The sequence below is a fragment of the Rhipicephalus microplus genome, chromosome 1 (assembly GCF_043290135.1).
Source record: "Rhipicephalus microplus isolate Deutch F79 chromosome 1, USDA_Rmic, whole genome shotgun sequence".
NCBI lineage: Eukaryota > Metazoa > Arthropoda > Arachnida > Ixodida > Ixodidae > Rhipicephalus > Rhipicephalus microplus.
The window spans coordinates 167,098,639-167,116,379 of NC_134700.1; the positions used below are offsets into that span (position 1 = coordinate 167,098,639).

The 17,741-nt window shown below is 43.6% G+C and overlaps 1 protein-coding gene across 2 annotated transcripts in view; it reads right to left on the minus strand.

Moving 5' to 3' along the window:
• The window catches only part of Fancd2, a 76,627-nt gene that overhangs the window by 11,474 nt on the left and 47,412 nt on the right, over nucleotides 1-17,741 (minus strand). For both annotated transcript variants that reach the window (XM_075887595.1, XM_075887596.1), the window contains 8 exons: nucleotides 15,599-15,716; nucleotides 15,147-15,243; nucleotides 13,061-13,213; nucleotides 10,622-10,735; nucleotides 10,370-10,498; nucleotides 9,290-9,408; nucleotides 4,439-4,552; nucleotides 24-269 (listed from right to left, as the gene is read on the minus strand). In XM_075887595.1, coding sequence (XP_075743710.1) covers nucleotides 24-269; nucleotides 4,439-4,552; nucleotides 9,290-9,408; nucleotides 10,370-10,498; nucleotides 10,622-10,735; nucleotides 13,061-13,213; nucleotides 15,147-15,243; nucleotides 15,599-15,716 — 1,090 coding nt within the window. The remainder of the gene's footprint in view (nucleotides 1-23; nucleotides 270-4,438; nucleotides 4,553-9,289; nucleotides 9,409-10,369; nucleotides 10,499-10,621; nucleotides 10,736-13,060; nucleotides 13,214-15,146; nucleotides 15,244-15,598; nucleotides 15,717-17,741) is intronic.

A 17,741-nucleotide genomic window follows, 5' to 3' on the forward strand; every position in this document is an offset into this window, starting at 1 on the left:
GGCAGCAAGTAATGACAACAGACCTCAGCATGACCTGGAGGCACTCGTTGAAGTGTGTTCCCCGTGGCCTCTGAGGCACGTTTGACGTGCCAACACGACAAAGCCAGTTGCGCCGAAGGAAGCCCTCGGCGACTTCACGGATGCCACGCTGCTCAAGTGAGTACACCTGAGAACGATCAGCAACTGTTCCCAAAAGCCGAAGTAGTGCTGTTGCTCCCGCTGGGTCGGTCACGGACTCGGCAAACTTGGCAAAATATGAGAAGGCCCGTCTAAAATGAAGAGCAAGTTAGCAGTTGCTACAAAAAACTCAATCAATCAATCAATCATTTAATCAATGAATTAGTCAATCTGTTTTATTTTAGTTTTTTGTGCCCAATGACAGAACAAGAACCACCAGGCCTGCGCGAGATGCACAACACAGTCATAACGAAAGCTGGAAGAACGGCCTTTCAGAGCCTTTTCTAAACCCTCTTAGGGTAACTGCTACAAGCACACTTGCAAGGTACCCACTCCACCATTAACCATCATAATTTTTGTGTAGTAGGGAGGCATTCACTATGCCATTCTTCGACATTCTTCGGAGAAGTGTGGTACCCGCTACGGACTTGGAAGGAATTTTGCACAATTTATCTGGTGCTGTAACTCTTGGCGATGAAGAAGTACGCCTGAAGCTTCCGCGATGGGTTGGAGCATTCGACGACCCCCTCGTTACGCATATCCCGTTGTGTGATGCCTGGTTGTTTCTTTGCTGTTCTAAAACGCTTTATTACTCATATAAACGAGATTCTTTTCCCAACATCAAGCCTGCCTAAGGCCAGTTTGCAACGTAGCTTCAAGCACCAGCGTGGCTCTGTGGTAGAATACTGGGCAACCCGGGTTTCAATCCCCATTGTGTTCTTGGTGTTTTTTATTCACTTAGTATTTTCTTATTTACGCGATAGTGGTTACGGACCCCAGCGGCGATGGCGGACAACTACGGAGCACGTGACCATTATTGTGATCTCATTACAGCTTTCGCTGTAAAATAGGCGGTAGGTGAAAAAGCGGCTTAATTGCAACTTGGCAGAGCTTCTACCACCCATGCATCAGCAAAAAGTTAATGCACAAGAAATTAACATACAGAGTAATTTTCTTTTTACAGTTTCAGTTACAAGTCTACCATCTCATAGAATTCGGTATCGCTGATTGACACTCTCACGATTAAATGCACATATATATTCTATTAAGAGGACACAGGGATGACCGCCACAGTAGCTCAGTGGTAAAGCATGAGACGTGTTATTCAAAGGTCGCAAGTTCGGATCCTGTTGGTGGCAAGTCATCTTTTCGTCCACTTTTCTTTTTTCCCATACTTTTAATGAAATCCCCTATACCTTCCCTGACACTATTGTCTGTTAGTTCCCATTAATATTGTGTCAAACAAAAAGGAACGAGCCCTTCAAATTACACTTTCCAGTACTTATATAAGTTTTATATCAAGATGTATAAATAGAATTAAATAAAACAAAAAAAGTACATTAGGACATGCATCAGCCATTACTATTCCAAACTTATAACCAAACTGTACGTACATGCCTGAAAGCTAACGTAAATTCTTGAACTACAAAAAGATACAAATCTTATAAATAATACGGAAAAATTATGCCAGCATTGCTAATGTCCTATTGTGAGCTATGTGAGCTCGAACGCGCGAGCACATGGCAAAGAGCCTCAAAACCGAGATAGCGTCGTACGTGGATGGCACTGCCGAAACCAGCAAAGAAAGGAGGGGTGCTCTTCCATTAACTGTTTCCACTTCCGTTTCTCTGGCGTTGCTTCGAACGGAAGCTTATTACGTGCCATCAGCTGCTCGCAATGATGAGAGATTAAAGTATGCAGAACATCGTAATCTGTTGCCTAGGGTACGGCGCAAAAGACCACTGTATCCCTTTACTTGCTAGCGGAGAACGTCTCGCAAAGATGCCACCTTGATATTGTAGCGCTCGCATAGAAAAAAAAAAAACAGTATTGTTGTTTATGACTATTGTGCAGTTTGCTGGTCTCGTGGTGCGAGAAAAGTCGCATGCTGTAGAAAACATTTATTGGATGCTCCCAAAATTCTAACAAAATCTTAATGCACAGAATATATCAGCTAGCTTGCTCTTTTCATACTCGTTTACTGGACTAATAATGGGTCATGGCTCCACCGGCTTGAATCACGGCTTCCATTCTTTCTGGCAGAGACCTGTAGAGAGCCTCGATGAAGGCTGTATCAGCTTGAAGATGTTTCCACTCATTTTGTAGAGCTTCCCACAGTTCATCAGCTGTCACCAAGTCCAAAGAAGTCCTAGAAAGGTTAGCCTTCATACATGCCCACACGTATTAAATAATGTTCATGTCTACACCCTTCGTGCACCACTCAAGGCGCATTACCCCTCGCTCATCTAAAATACGTGCAATGTCCTTTGCTATATGCACAGGAGACAAGTCCTGCTGGAATAAATAGCATCCATCCGGGTGTGGGCTATTCAATACATATGGAATCATCTCATGCTCCAGCAGCGTGCAATACGCATAACTTGTGAATCTCACGGAGATTCTTACAAGGGGACTTGGGCCATCACGTGAGATAGCTGCATTAACATTTACCGATGTGCCACCACTTGCGGCTATCTCCTACACCAGCAAACGTGTTCTCCATGCGCAACACTCTTGTCTGCTGCTCCCAGCAGCTGGAGAAAGTTGATTTGTTGGAGAATACAACCTATTTCCAGTCCTCCACCGTCCAGCTGCGGTGATTGACTGCGAACTTAAGGCGAGCCGTTTTGTTGGCACATGTGATAAGCGGCTTTTGACCAGCGATGCGACTCCGGAGTGCGGCTTCCCTTAGCCTCCGCCTTATTGTGCTGTAACTTACATTCGCAAGGTCTAGAGTACGGCGCACATCTTTCGCACTCCAAATGGTTTCTCGTTGAATACAGCAGCAACTTGCAGATCTTGGTCCAACGATGTGGCACGGTGTCGTCTTTTGTGTGGCGCATCTTTAATTCGTCTTTCACCTCGATACGCTTGTACTATACTGTTGACAGTGCTGAGATTACAGCCTGTCAAGGTAGTAATGTTGTGCTGCGAGTAACCTTCCAGTATTAATTGAACGACTCCTTCCCCCTTATGCATAGGCACTCACGACATGTTTAGGCACTGGAACCCAGAACAATACTTGGCAAAAGCGGCCATGGTCTGCGATATCGCTACTTCAAGAAAAAAATATAACAAAAGAAGCATACCAAAATAAGCAGCCAACAGCAAGTAGACTTGGTAAAATCATGGCCTGTGCATCACAGGAGACTACGTCACAGCTGATATCACGACAGCTACATAATTTGATATAACACTGGATGTTGCTATGCGCGATGATGTAGATTGATATTGCCGCTGGCAGCTTTGGACATACTACAAGCTGCGGTTTTGCTTCTACGATATCGAGACGGGCGTGTCAGCAGCTATCAGAGGCGCGGCGCCCTTTCCACTTTGTTTCCGACAGCAGCCGCTGCGAATCGACCGATGTAGGGTTCGAGGCTATTTTCCACGCACTCGCGTGTTCAAACTCATATTGCTGACGATAGTACACCATGTTATTGCATACCCATCTTGCATTGTCTTTTATGTATACGTACAATCTTCACTCTTTCCACTCTGTTGGGGAGCAGTAACGAAAGTGGGTGCAGTTCAAAGTGGTTCTACCACGTACTGCACATTTCCAAAACCATTACTCCACCTCTCACTGACTTTGTGTAGTTCAGGATTTGTCAGCAGCTGCAGAGTGTGCCCGGTCACCCGTTTCTACCACTAAGTGGATGTGCACCATCACACTAGCTATGTCATACTTAAATAACATTTTATTCTTTCATTGAACAATAAAAAAAAAAAGATCCTTGTCTTTACGGACGCATGGACAAACAAGCTGCCCCAATTTTTCCACCATCTGATGCTGTCGGCGAAAGTGGAGCGAGTTTAGCAAATGCTATAATAGAGAAAATCTGCCACAACACGAGCATGGATCCCTGGTTATAGGAGTAGTCATATACAGGCCACCGTTCGTAAAAACATAACTGCCGGTAGACAATTTGCACATTCAGTAAAGCTCAAGCAGAGTGCGTGCACAAGTGGTGGCATTACCACAGAGCCAATGACAAAAGTGTAAAAGTAGAGAAGAGGAAGTAAAAACACTTGTGTATCTCGCTAATTAGCATTTGTGTTCAGCTGGGGTTTCCAGCTTTCTTTTTTTATTTATTGTTTCTAGCACGGCATTAAAGCCTGTTCAACAATAACCCTAAAAAAATTTGGTGCAGGTTGTCACAGTAGCCAACGTCACCCTGGAACTTTTCTAGCACTTCACGTGTAGCAGCAAGACATAGCAAGAATGAAAAAAAAAGTATCCTAGAATGGCAGCACTCACTTTCCCAGAGCCATGACGTAGGCCTGTGTCAACTGTGTTGTTCCAATGCGGTCAGATATGGAACGGAATGCTTCACACAGCTGGTCTCGGTTGTCACTTGTCTCAAAACCATTCCTGCAAAATCACATGGCAAAATATTATGAATTGACAAGTACTTAATGGCAAATGTTGTTACGGCTAAGCGTCCTTAAAAGAAAAGTGACATTGATCACAAAATATATATATGGCTTCATTAAATATTTAGAAGAAGAGATTAGTTACATGCAGGCATCACTTAAAAAAAGACATTTTATATTCACTTTATAGCATTCAATAAGCTTTGACAGGCATATCTGTGTTAAGTATATCGAGATTTTTTTACTAAAAGCTAGAAAAAAAAACTAGGCAACTTTAGCTACAACAAAGAGAATACACTTACGAATTCTTATAGCAAGGCCAGAAGATGATACTATTGCTAAATATGCTCCATTCTTGCTTTAGTTATTTTGATGCTGCATTAGACGTGTAACTGCTGCCTTACGCAAACCACACTGGGAAACATCTAGATAATCTTGAAACTTTTTGATAAGATTACAGCACACAACATGAACATTAGAGTTTGCTCTGGAACTTGTGCGACCACTAGCAATAACGATGGAAACTTCAATGGCACATGTATAAATGCCGACATGCTTCATCGCTTGGCAGATTATCAGCGGCTGATACTCTGTTCGTAGATATCTGTGCAGAGTGTGCAATGCTTGGTGTAGTTTGAGTTTCCATTTCCTGGCTACAAGTTCAGCCAAATAATTAGTTTCATCTAGTACATACCAACTGCTGCCTTTTTCAACGTCACGACCACGTGAAACTATGCCTTGTGTACTGTTCTTTATATAAGAATCCAGAATAGCAGTTTATGCCAGCTTAAATTATTAGTCTCTCGGCATAGCACAGTGCCCGCTGATAATGTTACTAGAAGCATCGTTTTAAGCGCAATTACTGTTTACAGCGGAATTCAAGCAATGACTGCCATAAAAGATGCGCGTGTGGGCTGATTAAATAAAATGTGACAAGGTGACAATGCTATTGTAGCTTGCGTATGTGCTTCAAATACAATAAGTGCCTATACCTGCATGAATCACTACTTATTCATGTCAGAATATAAACATACTCTGACCACACTTTTGCAGGCAGCACAGTAATAACTATGAAAGCAGTCCAACTAACAAAGTTGTGCACCTATTAGTTAGTAGTTCCGCTGTTTGCCTCTTGCAATGGTTTATACAGAACCACTACTACATACGTTATAACTTGTAAATGTAAAGTTATCTCAAATACAATATTACACATGTGGCTTCGTGTTTCCTGCACTCAATGTACGATGTTCTGTCTGCAAGTGTTAGTAGTTGCCCTGTAGATGCAGGTCACATATATGTGCCACTCAATGGTAAACAGCTTGAGATATTAGATGTTATCAACGCAGTGAATATGTTAGACCATTTTGTGAAAGGAAGGTATAAATATTACTACAGTCGTTCCCGGATATATCCTGCTCAGATACCGTATATACTCGTGTAAGGGCCGCCCTCGTGTAAGGGCCGCACCCCAACTTTGAAAGCGGATATTTCGAAAAAAAAAAAAAAACAAAAGTTCAAAATGTCCCGCCAGAAAAGTGTAGTTAGTTCATTTACAGCCAGATGGCGCTGCACGCTTTTCCGCTTTTATTCTACTTCCGCCGACGCGCCGACCACGCTGTTGACAGCGCGCCGCCATATTTGCCTTGTGCGGCCTCTTTGTTGGCATCGTTCCTAGCATCGTGTCGATACGTTGGCAGCGCGACTTCAGATCGGTGTCGTCGGTGTCACTTTGTTGGTTGTAGTGAACCCTGCAGAAGCCAGCGCACGTGACGGACGATGGGCCGGCATCTGAGATCATTCACTGCAGCATTTAAGCTGCAAGTGATTGACTATGCCGAGGAGCACGGGAAGCGGGAAGCTGGACGAAAGTACGACGTCGATGAGAAGCGCGTGCGTTACTGGATGAATCAGAAAGATGCCCTCGCCGCTACTAACAGGAGCCGAAAGGCGTTTCGCGGGAAAAAGTGCAAGTACCCGCAACTCGAAAGCGAGCTCGTCAACTACGTCGTCGACACACGAAGGGACGGCTACGCCGTATCGACTGACATGATACGCGTCAAAGCCCTCAGCATCGCTCGCCACATGGAAATACCCCCGGCACAATTCAAGGCAAGTCGGGGCTGGGCTACGCGGTTTATGAACCGTAACCAGCTTTCTATTCGGCGCCGAACGACGATTTGCCAAAAACTGCCGCGCGAGTACGAAGACCACGTCATTAAGTTTCATCGCTTCGTGAATGCTCTCAGGAGGGAGCATGAATACGACCTGTCCCAAATTGGGAATGCGGACCAGACACCTGTGTGGTTCGATGCACCGGAAAGCACCACAGTGGATTTAAAAGGTGCGAAAAGTGTGTCTGTGCGCACGACTGGTGCAGAACGCCAAAGGTGCACTGTGATGTTGTGCATCACGGCAGACGGCAGGAGGCTTCCGCCGTACGTCGTATTTAAAAGGAAGACTCTCCCAAAAGAGAAGTTCCCTCAGGGAATCGTCGTACGTGCGCAAGAGAAGGGCTGGATGTCCGAGGAACTGGTCGTTGACTGGATTAAGACCGTCTGGGCAAACAGACCTGGAGGGCTGTTACAACGGAAAGCCCTCCTTGTTTTGGACAGCTTTAGGGGCCACTTGACCGACCGCGTCAAGAACCGAGTTGCCGCAACTCGTACGGACTTGGCCGTCATTCCCGGTGGCCTGACGAGTGTGCTGCAGCCGCTCGACGTATGCGTCAACAGACCATTCAAAGTGGAATTTCGCCGATGTTACTCTGAATGGATGGCTGGAGGCGTCCACGAGAAGACCCCTACAGGACGGCTGAAGCGGGCGTCGCTCCAACAGGTGTGTGAATGGATTTTGAATGCGTGGCGTGCCATGTCAGTAGAAGTAGTTGCTAAAAGCTTCAAGGTAACGGGAATTTCGAACTCCATGAACGGCACCGAAGATGACCGTCTCTGGGAAGACGCGGACGCCGAGGCGAGCTCCTCCGAGAACGAGGACAGCGAAATGGAATCCGAATAAAAACATTTCTGGCATGTCATTTGTGACTCTTGCACTCTGCTACTGTTGCATAAACAGTACAGACCTTTGGCCTGTACTGCCTGTACTAAATCGGCCTGATTCGTGTAAGGGCCGCACCTAGCAAAATTTTCGAAAAAAAAGTGCGGCCCTTACACGAGTATATACGGTATATCGAATTATTGGCCATACTGAACACTTGAGAAATCCTCTTGAATTTCCTATCCAAAAATGTTGGACTGGTGCACCTGTATAGCCAACTCCCACACGGAGGGACATCTGCCATATTGAACACTGCTCCGTGCCGAAGCACAGAGACTGCATTTTTTCTAGGAAATATCGATCAATTTTTGACCGCATTCTAGCAAGTTCTGATCCTTTTCCGTGCACAGGTGACGAAAAGGCGGTGTTATTACATCTCGCTTATCTGGGTCATTGCGCGGCACTTGCGAGTTCACCGGTATGTTTGATGAGTGCCGACAGTGTTTTTCAAAATAACTGATTGCCAAGAACCAAGAAATGAGAATGCGAAGTGACTCAATGATCTCATTGCAATGTTCACGTTCTCTTCCTTGTTAGCGCAGAATGGCATGCGATGGGCATGAGAGCTTAGAAAGCATGGCCTTCGAGATGTGCAACATCGTGACATATCTTTTAGTGTTTTTGGTTTTAAAACGAACGTCTTAGAGTCTACACTTTTTCTAACTTTTCGCATGAAAGCAGCTGAAAACACCGGCTGCCAGCAAAAAAACCTCTAGTGACATCAATATCGCCAACATGTCGACTGTGGGAACTTGGCCTTGTCTTTTGTGCCTTGTGCAATTGTGTACTTATTTCCTCGTTCTCGATAAATCGTCATTCAGTAGTTGAACAGAACGTTGACTCACACTTAGCGATAAAAAATAAGACTGGCCCAAAGCGACGTCAAGTAAAGCACTGTCGTAAACTTTCCTTGCAGGTCAGGTAACAACTACCATTATTAAACGTAGCGCAGAACTGACGACTTCTGGTGCGTCATGACCACTGACAATGGCATAGAGTGCCTCAGTGAATTCTGCGACTTATCAGCGTTTCCGGGCACCATCTCAGACAGTGAGCGACTTCATTGGTGCAGGTGACGACGTAGCTTTTTCCAACTTAATCGATGCTGAGATCATGGTTGTTGTTGCCAGTGCCGTAAAAGTGTATCCGCGTGGTTACAAATATGCCAACTCCTTCGCCGCCACCGCTAACCAACCTTTTACCACACTACAAAGCTTACATTGGCATTCTGCATTAATCAACGCTGTAGTAGCCAAGGGAACTGAATTCGCTTATTAAAAAAGCTTCAAAGATACTGAGGAGGAGAGGAACTTTATGGTGCACAAAAAGCAAGACAAGTTTACAAACTATGCGCGGTAACTTGCAATTCACATGCTACACTTCATTATATTGTGAGCAAATTGTTATGTTAGCACTTGTAATAATTTTCGAGGCTTGAAATCCTTTAAGCTTTAAATACGCATATTTTGCATTTCGAATTCTTGATATATCAGACTATTTTGAGATTCCCTTCGAGTTCAATATTTCCGGGATCGACTGTACTAAATTGGAGTCCCCCAACTGAACTAATACTCTCTCGTATACATGGTGTACTCCAAATATGAGTAATCAGTCTCTTTGACCCCATAGCATTGCCTGCTATGAATGAAAGAGGATAATTAAATTACTGGATTAGACTTACCATGAAAAGAAGGCATTCAGACAGGTCAGCAACAGAGTCATGCAAGATGCTGTCTCCTTGGCTGTACTCGTGAACATAGAGGCCGCATCGACAATGCCGTCATTTTGGGATATTAAGTCCTGGCAACAAAAGCAGAGAGATTAGAACAAAAACAGTGCTCACTTCTATTTTATTGATTTGTGGGGTTTAACGTCCCAAAACCACCATATGATTATGAGAGACGCCGTAGTGGAGGGCTCCGGAAATCAGCATCGGAAATGCAGCCGCCGCAGCCGGGATTCGAACCCGCGACCTGCGGGTCAGCAGCCGAGTACCTTAGCCACTAGACCACCGCGGCGGGGCCTCACTTCTATTTTATTATTATTGTTATCAAGCGCTGGTCCTATATCTGTAGATAAAGGCAATATGAACATTTTGGTTGCATAACTGCTGTAAAGTTAGGTAAGTACCAGCAAGCTATTTCTTCTACTATTCAGGAACAGTGAATGTTAGCCAGCTAAAAAATGAGCAATTTTGAAGGGGGAAAAAAAGCCAAGAATTAGGTTGATAATTTTATTACTGCAAGATTTCTGTGTTGAAACTCATAATAGGTAAAATTCAAGCCGAGAAAACATGGCGAAGTTTAATATACAAAAATGCAAGGGGTTAATGAATAACACGATGTATTACTGAGATGGTACTTTTCTTTTTTCCTTAGCAGAAATAACTTGGTTTCTGTAGCCTATGCAAAGTGCTAGGTCAGAAGGTGATGCAATGCAAAAGACATTCACAACATTATGAAATGTGAGATTCCATGAAAGCTAACACTACACACCATACATATATAAAAGCAGCCTGAAAATTGTATGATCTGTATCAGTTGACCTTCTTCTGCCCCAAGTTGAGACAATTTTTTATTTTTTCAGAGGACTCATTAAAAAATCACAGGAGAACAAGCCGCAAAATACAACCTCATTTACGCAACGCATCATTTTAGCAACCAATTTTGATAACACATCTGGTTCTGTGTATGACAGAGTGGCAACGCATGCTTGTGAGCACGAGTATTCCCTGAAATGATTTCCGCGGTAATTGCTTTACCTGAAAGTACCCACTGACGTCCTCCAGAAGGGAACACAGGTGCGGAACCACACTGACCATGAACTTGACCACATCTGGCTTAGGACTGAGAGCCAAGTTGGAGAAGCCAACATCACGCGGCACCTTGGCCTGCGCGCAACATTCAAAGAAATTTGCATAAAACCGTTGCATAAAACCGGTACACCACCGCGGCAGTTGTGAACCAGAGAAGAGGCAGAGGTTACTTAGCAGGTGCCGTGAAAAGAACCATACCTTAAACGGAAACGCACGCTTCGGTCCACTCGAGGGAAGAGCCCAGTCCAGCTTGGCGGCGAGCTCTCCAAGCACAAACAGAAGCTCAGTGGTTGTAAGCTTTGAAGAAGATTTCTGCAAGCAAAGCAGAACACCATTAAGCAATAACTTTTGCCTCTGAGGCCTTTAAATGGACACTAAAGAGGTATGCTGATTTGCCCAATGATTCATCTTCAACTGACAAGACAGATATACAGTGAAAGGGGGAGGCGGGGACAGCACAAAGAAGGTAAAGAAGGCAGGCCAGTAACTCAGCCGCAACACCCGGATTACTATCCTGTGCTTAGAACTTGAAGAACAGAACGAGAGACAGAGTGTACAAGACATTCAAGGAATCTTCAATGAATACAGTTTGTCTTATGGAACAGAGTTTCGAAAGGGAGCAAAATGTTGAATGCTAAAAAAAAGTTGTCTGGATTTATAACTTACTGTCGTGGTACAGAGAGAAAACCACACGACGTCAATGAGAAAAAACATTGTAACATAGCAGTACCAATTTAAAAAGAACTACAAACAAAATTTCCAGCTGAAAGTATAGATCTCAATAACAAAATTGGCAGATCCCACGTACAGTGGGAATCGATGATATGCGAAGCATGAATCAGAAATGTCAATATGTCCTTTAAAATTAGCACAACGTTACGAGGTAGAAGCAAATGAAGGTGTACATGACTTCCGTGTCACGATTATCATGTTTCGATGTGTTGTTTACCTTCGCAATATATTCAAGTCATGTGATACCAAATTTAGTATATGTGGAGTTAGCGAAACGGCCGTGAGCCCGCTGTGAACGTGGTATGTTGTCATGTTCTTACATGACACGCGTGTAAGGATTATCATGTTTGCACCAATCACATATTTCGTCATCCATTGGCGTTACGTAACACCAAATTTGGTATATGTGGAGCTAGCAAAACGGCCGCGAGCGCATCATGAAGGGCCCAATATATACTCCACGCTAGTGTTGACACGCGCGCACCCTGGGCAAAGCGACGCTACGTTAGCGAAACGCGAGCACTCTAAAGTCTGACGCCAGGCACGACCAGCGTACGTTGGCGTGGCCCGAAGGCAACCAGCGCGAAATGCGACACGCTGCATTTCGCGCCGATGCGTTAGCCAGACAATACTGCGTCTCTTTTCGTGACGGAGGAACGCCGAACGGACTAAAACGCGCATGTGTCAAAGCAACGCAGCGTGGTGCGCGCCTGCTAGTATATGGCAGAACCGGCACCTGGCGTGGCAATGCCGGTGTGACGCGACAAAATGAACACCGGTGAGCACGGTCACCGCGTCAAGTCGAAATGTATTGGCGCCTTGACTGTGGCATGTAGTCGTTCTCACATGGCACGCATCTCATGATTATCATGTTTGCACCAGTCACATACCTTCGTCATCTATTGGCGTCACGTAATACCAAATTTGGCATATGCGAAGCTAGCGAAACGGCCGCGAGCGCGTCATGAGCGTACAATGCAGTCATGCCGTTACATGACACGCATCTCATGTTTATCGTGTTTGCACCAGTATCATACCTTCGTCATTCATTGACGTCCCGTAATACTAAATTTGGTATAAGTGAGGCTAGCGAAACGGCCGCCAGCGCATCACGAGCATGACATGTAGTCATGTCGTTACATGACACGCATCTCATAATTATCATGTTTGCACCAGTATCATACCTTTGTCACCCATGCACGTACCGTAATACCACATTTGGTATATGTGACGCTAGCGAAACGACCGCGAGTGCATCATGAGCGTGGCATATAGTCATGTTGTTACATGGCACGCATGTCATAATTTTCATGTTAGGGTCTGTCGCTTGTGTTTGCCATGCAATCATGTCATACCATACAAGTTTTGCAACATGCTATGTGAACGAAACCACCGCAAGAGCTGCAGGACGGTGAAATGTAAATCATGACATTCATGACATACATGTCATGATTTTCATGTCATGACTAGTCAAATATGTTCTTCATACAGCCAGGCTATGTCATACCAAGATTGGTATCGATACCATTACCGAAACGGCCAGGAGAGCTAAAAGTCATAGGCGGCTAGATAGATAGATGGGTACGTAGATAGATAGATAGATAAATAGATACGCTCAAAGTCGCCGAAGTTCGCTAAGAAATGCTTCGCATTTAATAGGAGTTAAAGTGTCTGCTACCAAATTTCCAGAGAGAAAGCTGCATCACATTTATTATACGAGTTGCTACAGGCGATATTACAACACTGTACAGTGAGACATGCGCAAGTCGTTTCTTATGCTAGATGGCTAGACAGTATCTGTGTAGACGCACAATACACCCTTTTACAGAGACACCCTAAACATTCCCAAACAGAAATTCATCAACTTCTATGTCCAATGCCAATTTTAAGAACTTCCTATCGCACCTCACTGCCATTGGTGACCAGCCCAACGTTGAGAATGTCGAAGACGTCGAAGTCAAGTTCACGCAGGAAGGGTCGCCAAGATGCAGACAGAGAACCCATCGCAGTCACTTCAGGCTCAACTGCCTCTTCATCATCATTGCCACTCTCCGCACCCTGCACATTTTGCATTCCAATGAAATAGGATTTAAAAATTCATTTAATGTTCATTCTGTGACACAAAGAACAAATTTCGCCGTTAATGTTCAAGCTCGGTGCAGCAGAGAAGTGCCATACTGCGAGTAGACCTAACCAGGACAAATTAGCACTATGGCAAAGCCCCACTTTAAGGTTAAATGAACACATTGCCCTCGCACCGATTCTTTTTCCAGTTAGAAGTTGTTTTATTGGCTTATATGTTCTAGGCATCGTAAATTTTAAAACGTAATGTATTTTACGAGTTATCACTTGCATTCTTCCGAAAGTCAGATCCTGCTACTATTTGAAGTTGCTTTCACTTCCTTTGAAACAAAATTTGACATTTGCACATGGCTTATTTAAATTTAAAAAATATTGTCCTGGTTAGTCGGGACATGACAAATATGCTCATTTTTCTTTATAATATGTGATATATACTATTCGAATTGAATTAAAAATAATCTGATCAAATCACTATTTGTTTTGAACCTAAAATTTACTATGCAAACATGCCTACGAAATGCCATGTGGCATGTAAAACTAGTGATAAATATATTATGAGTTATAATGCCACGCTGTGTTAGTGGTAGAAGAGGAGAGCGAAGAAGTGAATGGCTGCTGTGGCTTAGTAAACAGTTTCCTCTCGCGAGAGACTGGTGGAGGTGCTGGGTATCGATCCCAGTACCTCTCGCGACAATATTATGAGTGCTTGTGTTCATTTTAGCACAATGAGGAAGACACAACAATTTCCCGATGTCATGCCAGCTGGGACTTGCACTAAAAAAGAGAGTTTAGGAAACCTTGTCCGATCCAAAAGAATCACAAAGAAAGAGCCACAAATACAGGGTTGGCTAGAAAACTCTGGCGTTTTTTTTTTTTTTTGTGGCTCATCTTGCACTCAAAAGAAAATGTATCAGCATTGTGTCTTGTGCTATTCAATAGAACATCACATGCTCTACAAAATGACGTGCTTAGTGCTTTGATGCCACTCTTCTTTTTGTTCTTTTGGGCCATTAAAATGTAGAGTAAAGTCGTCAAAAGAGAGTCTCCTCAACATTGTCTACACACAGTGCTGAAGCCACAGACATTGCTGAAGTCATTTGTGAAGTGTATAGTGAAGAATGGATGAGTCTTAGGATGGCTTAAAGCTTGTTTAAGCACTTCAAAGACTGCGATTCATACCTCAAAGGTAAGCATTGCACTGGACGCCCTGTTCAGTTCGATAAACATGCGACTGAATGAGCTATTTGCAAAGATCCACAACAAAAAATGAGAAAAAACGTGGGGCAGGTGAAACTCGATAGTTACTAGGGGAGCATTGCATGATCACTCCCCAATACATTTCTGAGGCCATGATGGGTATTCCGTTTGGCCAATACATAATATAGTACTAATGAAAAATTAGGACGTTATGCAATGGTTTATGTAATTTTGCAGAAAAAAATTGGCACATTTGTCCTGAAAACTTCCAATTTCAACCACATGTTTTGCTACAGGATATCACCTCAATTTTCCAAGTGCCATTTAACAACCAACTAACATCAAATCTGTAACAAACATACCACATACTGCATGCGGCTTCCTGGAGAATGTATATTCAGAAGCTGCCTTTCAACATGAAAGTCACTAGTTTTATGACGGCAAGCTGTCACTGTGCAAGTTTATTTAGAGCATCAAAATGTTTCCAGCATAGTTTTGAAGCATACAGTCACAACTGTTATATTTCTGTGTAGCATTCTAGCATTCGTATTTCCATGGCTCCCCAGGATTGTCAGTGAACTTGTATACAGTCAAATGTTTCACAGTAAAGAAAATCAGGTCTGCAGTCAGCAGTTTCCAAAAAATAAAACAAAGAACAAATCACCACAAGGTGTGGTTGAATATTTTGCTAGCTGGCTTTCACTTAGCTTACATCTTCATCAGGATCTGGAGACGAAGCTGGTCTGGTGGATGGGCCAGCCTCATCGCCCGAGTCTTCATCATCAGAGAAAAGCTTCCTCTTCTTGCCTCTGCATGAGATATGAGTGTGCTGTAAACGTACCGATAATAACCCATGCTGCTGTGTCAATTGAATTTGTTGAACGAGGCGTGAAACAATCAGTCACCCTTGAGGTGCAGCCACAACAGACAGCTATTGAGCTAAAGGGCTCCTATACCATTCAGAGGTTGAAATAAGTTGAGGGTAGAAAGGCAAAAAAAAAAAAAAAAGAAACATGGCTATTACATGCATGCTTTTTTAGCTTGCAGCGCAACTAACATGCACAAACAACTTTTGGTTAAGACATTCGTGGCAATAGGCTTATGCCCAGACAACGAGTTCACTCGTGACACTAAGAATGGTCTGTCTCGAAGAAATGCACGCACTTTCCAGCTGCTTTTCCCTTGCGCTTCTTTTTTCCCACTGGGTTGTTCACTACTGGAGGCTTGGTATCTGCATCATCGATGTCAAACACTGCCAGTGGAGGCAAATAGCCTGGCACACCTGGTAAAAGAATGTGTAAAGCGTTTGCATTAGTGCATTGTACGGAAGTCAAACAATATGTTTGTGCAAATTAACTAGAAGATTGCCAACGTCATGATCACTCTCATTTCACTCAACTTTACTTCTTTCGTTGCGCTGCCTTTTAAAGTATTTGACATGTATCTGCAGTCAAATACAGTGTCCTGAATACTGAATTTTAAAGTTATTAGCAAGATTGCTAAACTCAGAATATAAAAAAACATTCTTGTCAATCACGAGAAACTAAAACAGCTGCAAGTCTTTCCTTATAATGACAAGAGACTTATTGAGCTGGTAGCAGTAATCACACTACAGGAGGCAACATATATAAAAAAGCATTCATCATGAAAAGTATGATATAGATAGTTAACTTAGTACAAACGACTGTGCAGCTAAAAGACTTCATGAACAGCTGCAGTTTCAGCCGAACTCGTATACAGAGTTCATGAAGTGTGCTGCTCCAATACCCCTTTAGACACAATGTTGAATGGGATTTGTTTTATACATCCATTGTACATCTGTCGAACCGGCCTTAAGTACGCTGTGTGCTATGTATATACATAATCCACATTTGTATTAAATACCATGTAAGAGAGGGGAAAAAGAGATATTTAACTCGGTTCACCAGTAGTCATTACAATAATACATGCTTAGCTGAAGTGCACTGTAGGGCAAAGAGTAGGCTTGTGCGAATATTCGAATGCTTCGAATATTCGAACGAATAGGTGAGTATTCGAATTCGCTTCGATTCGAATTTAAATTATCGAATATTTTCGAAGTATTTGCAATAAACAAACAAATGTACATTAGTCTGCCTGTAAAGATGGTTTCACTGCAATGTAGTAATGCAAAGCCGTGAAAACACCTACTCAGGAGAAATTTGCTTTGCCGCGAAGCCCCCTTTAGATTTATAGGGGCCCTGCAACACTTACTAAGCATGGTCAGAAAACGCTGCAGATCGGTAGTAGTCGAGGCTACCGAGAACACACGGGGCAAGTATTATAGCGCAGCACGTGGCCTGAAATTCTCAATAAATTTTCAAAGCTAAAAATTGCTCTTTTCCCTCGGCAAATGACACTACAAGCTTAAAAATAACTTGTCACAGCCAAGAAAGAATATACGGCTCTGGTCACAGTCATTGGCTGATTTGAGCATGGCGCGCTCGTCGTTATCGGACCACCGCGTGAGGCCGCCGCTTGTCCACAAGTACATGCAGGATCACACTGAAAGGCCTCGTATAGAAGAAAAAAAAGAGAGAGAAAAACTGCTCAAGGTCACTAGGCACTCATGATGTTTTTTTCCTTTTTCCGTGCCATCCTTCCCTACTTAGCTTCCAGTTCTTTTGACGGGTCGAGAATGGAGAATGCAATTGCAGCATGCGGCAAATTTTTGGAACTCCGCTCGTACTGGACTGATTCTAGAAACTTTGCGGCGGTAAATTTGTGAGGTGACAAGCATGTTTACTGGATCCATGGATACTTGACGGATGGAAAAACTTTATTTAAAAAAAAAAAAGAAAACCCTGCAGGGTTACCGGCCCGGGCTCAGGCCACCCCAACGTTTTGTGTGGTGAGGCGTAGCCTTTCCACCGCTGTCCGGGCCCGCTGGATCACCCACAGTTGGTTGTGCAGATCTGAGCTAGTCAGCGCACTTAGCCAACGCTCCTGGAGAAGGTCCGGTTTTATATTGTCCTCTCGGTATATTACTGTGACGTGTGTACATTGCCATAGAATATGCGCCATATCTGCGTGTTTGTGCTTACAGAGGGTACAGCTTGTTTGCGGGTATTGCCTGGAATTTACACTGTTCAGGTGTACTGGATTTGAAAAGGTACTGGTTTGCAATCTTTGCCAATCTGTTTCTTGAGATCTGTCTAGCTGTTTGTGTAGTGGGGGATATTCTTCTCGTTGTCGCTTATAATGTGCCAATATGTCATGATACGTGACCAGTCTGTCTCTGTCGTCTTGTATCGTATATTCATTATTGTCATCACCTCCATCGTCCCAA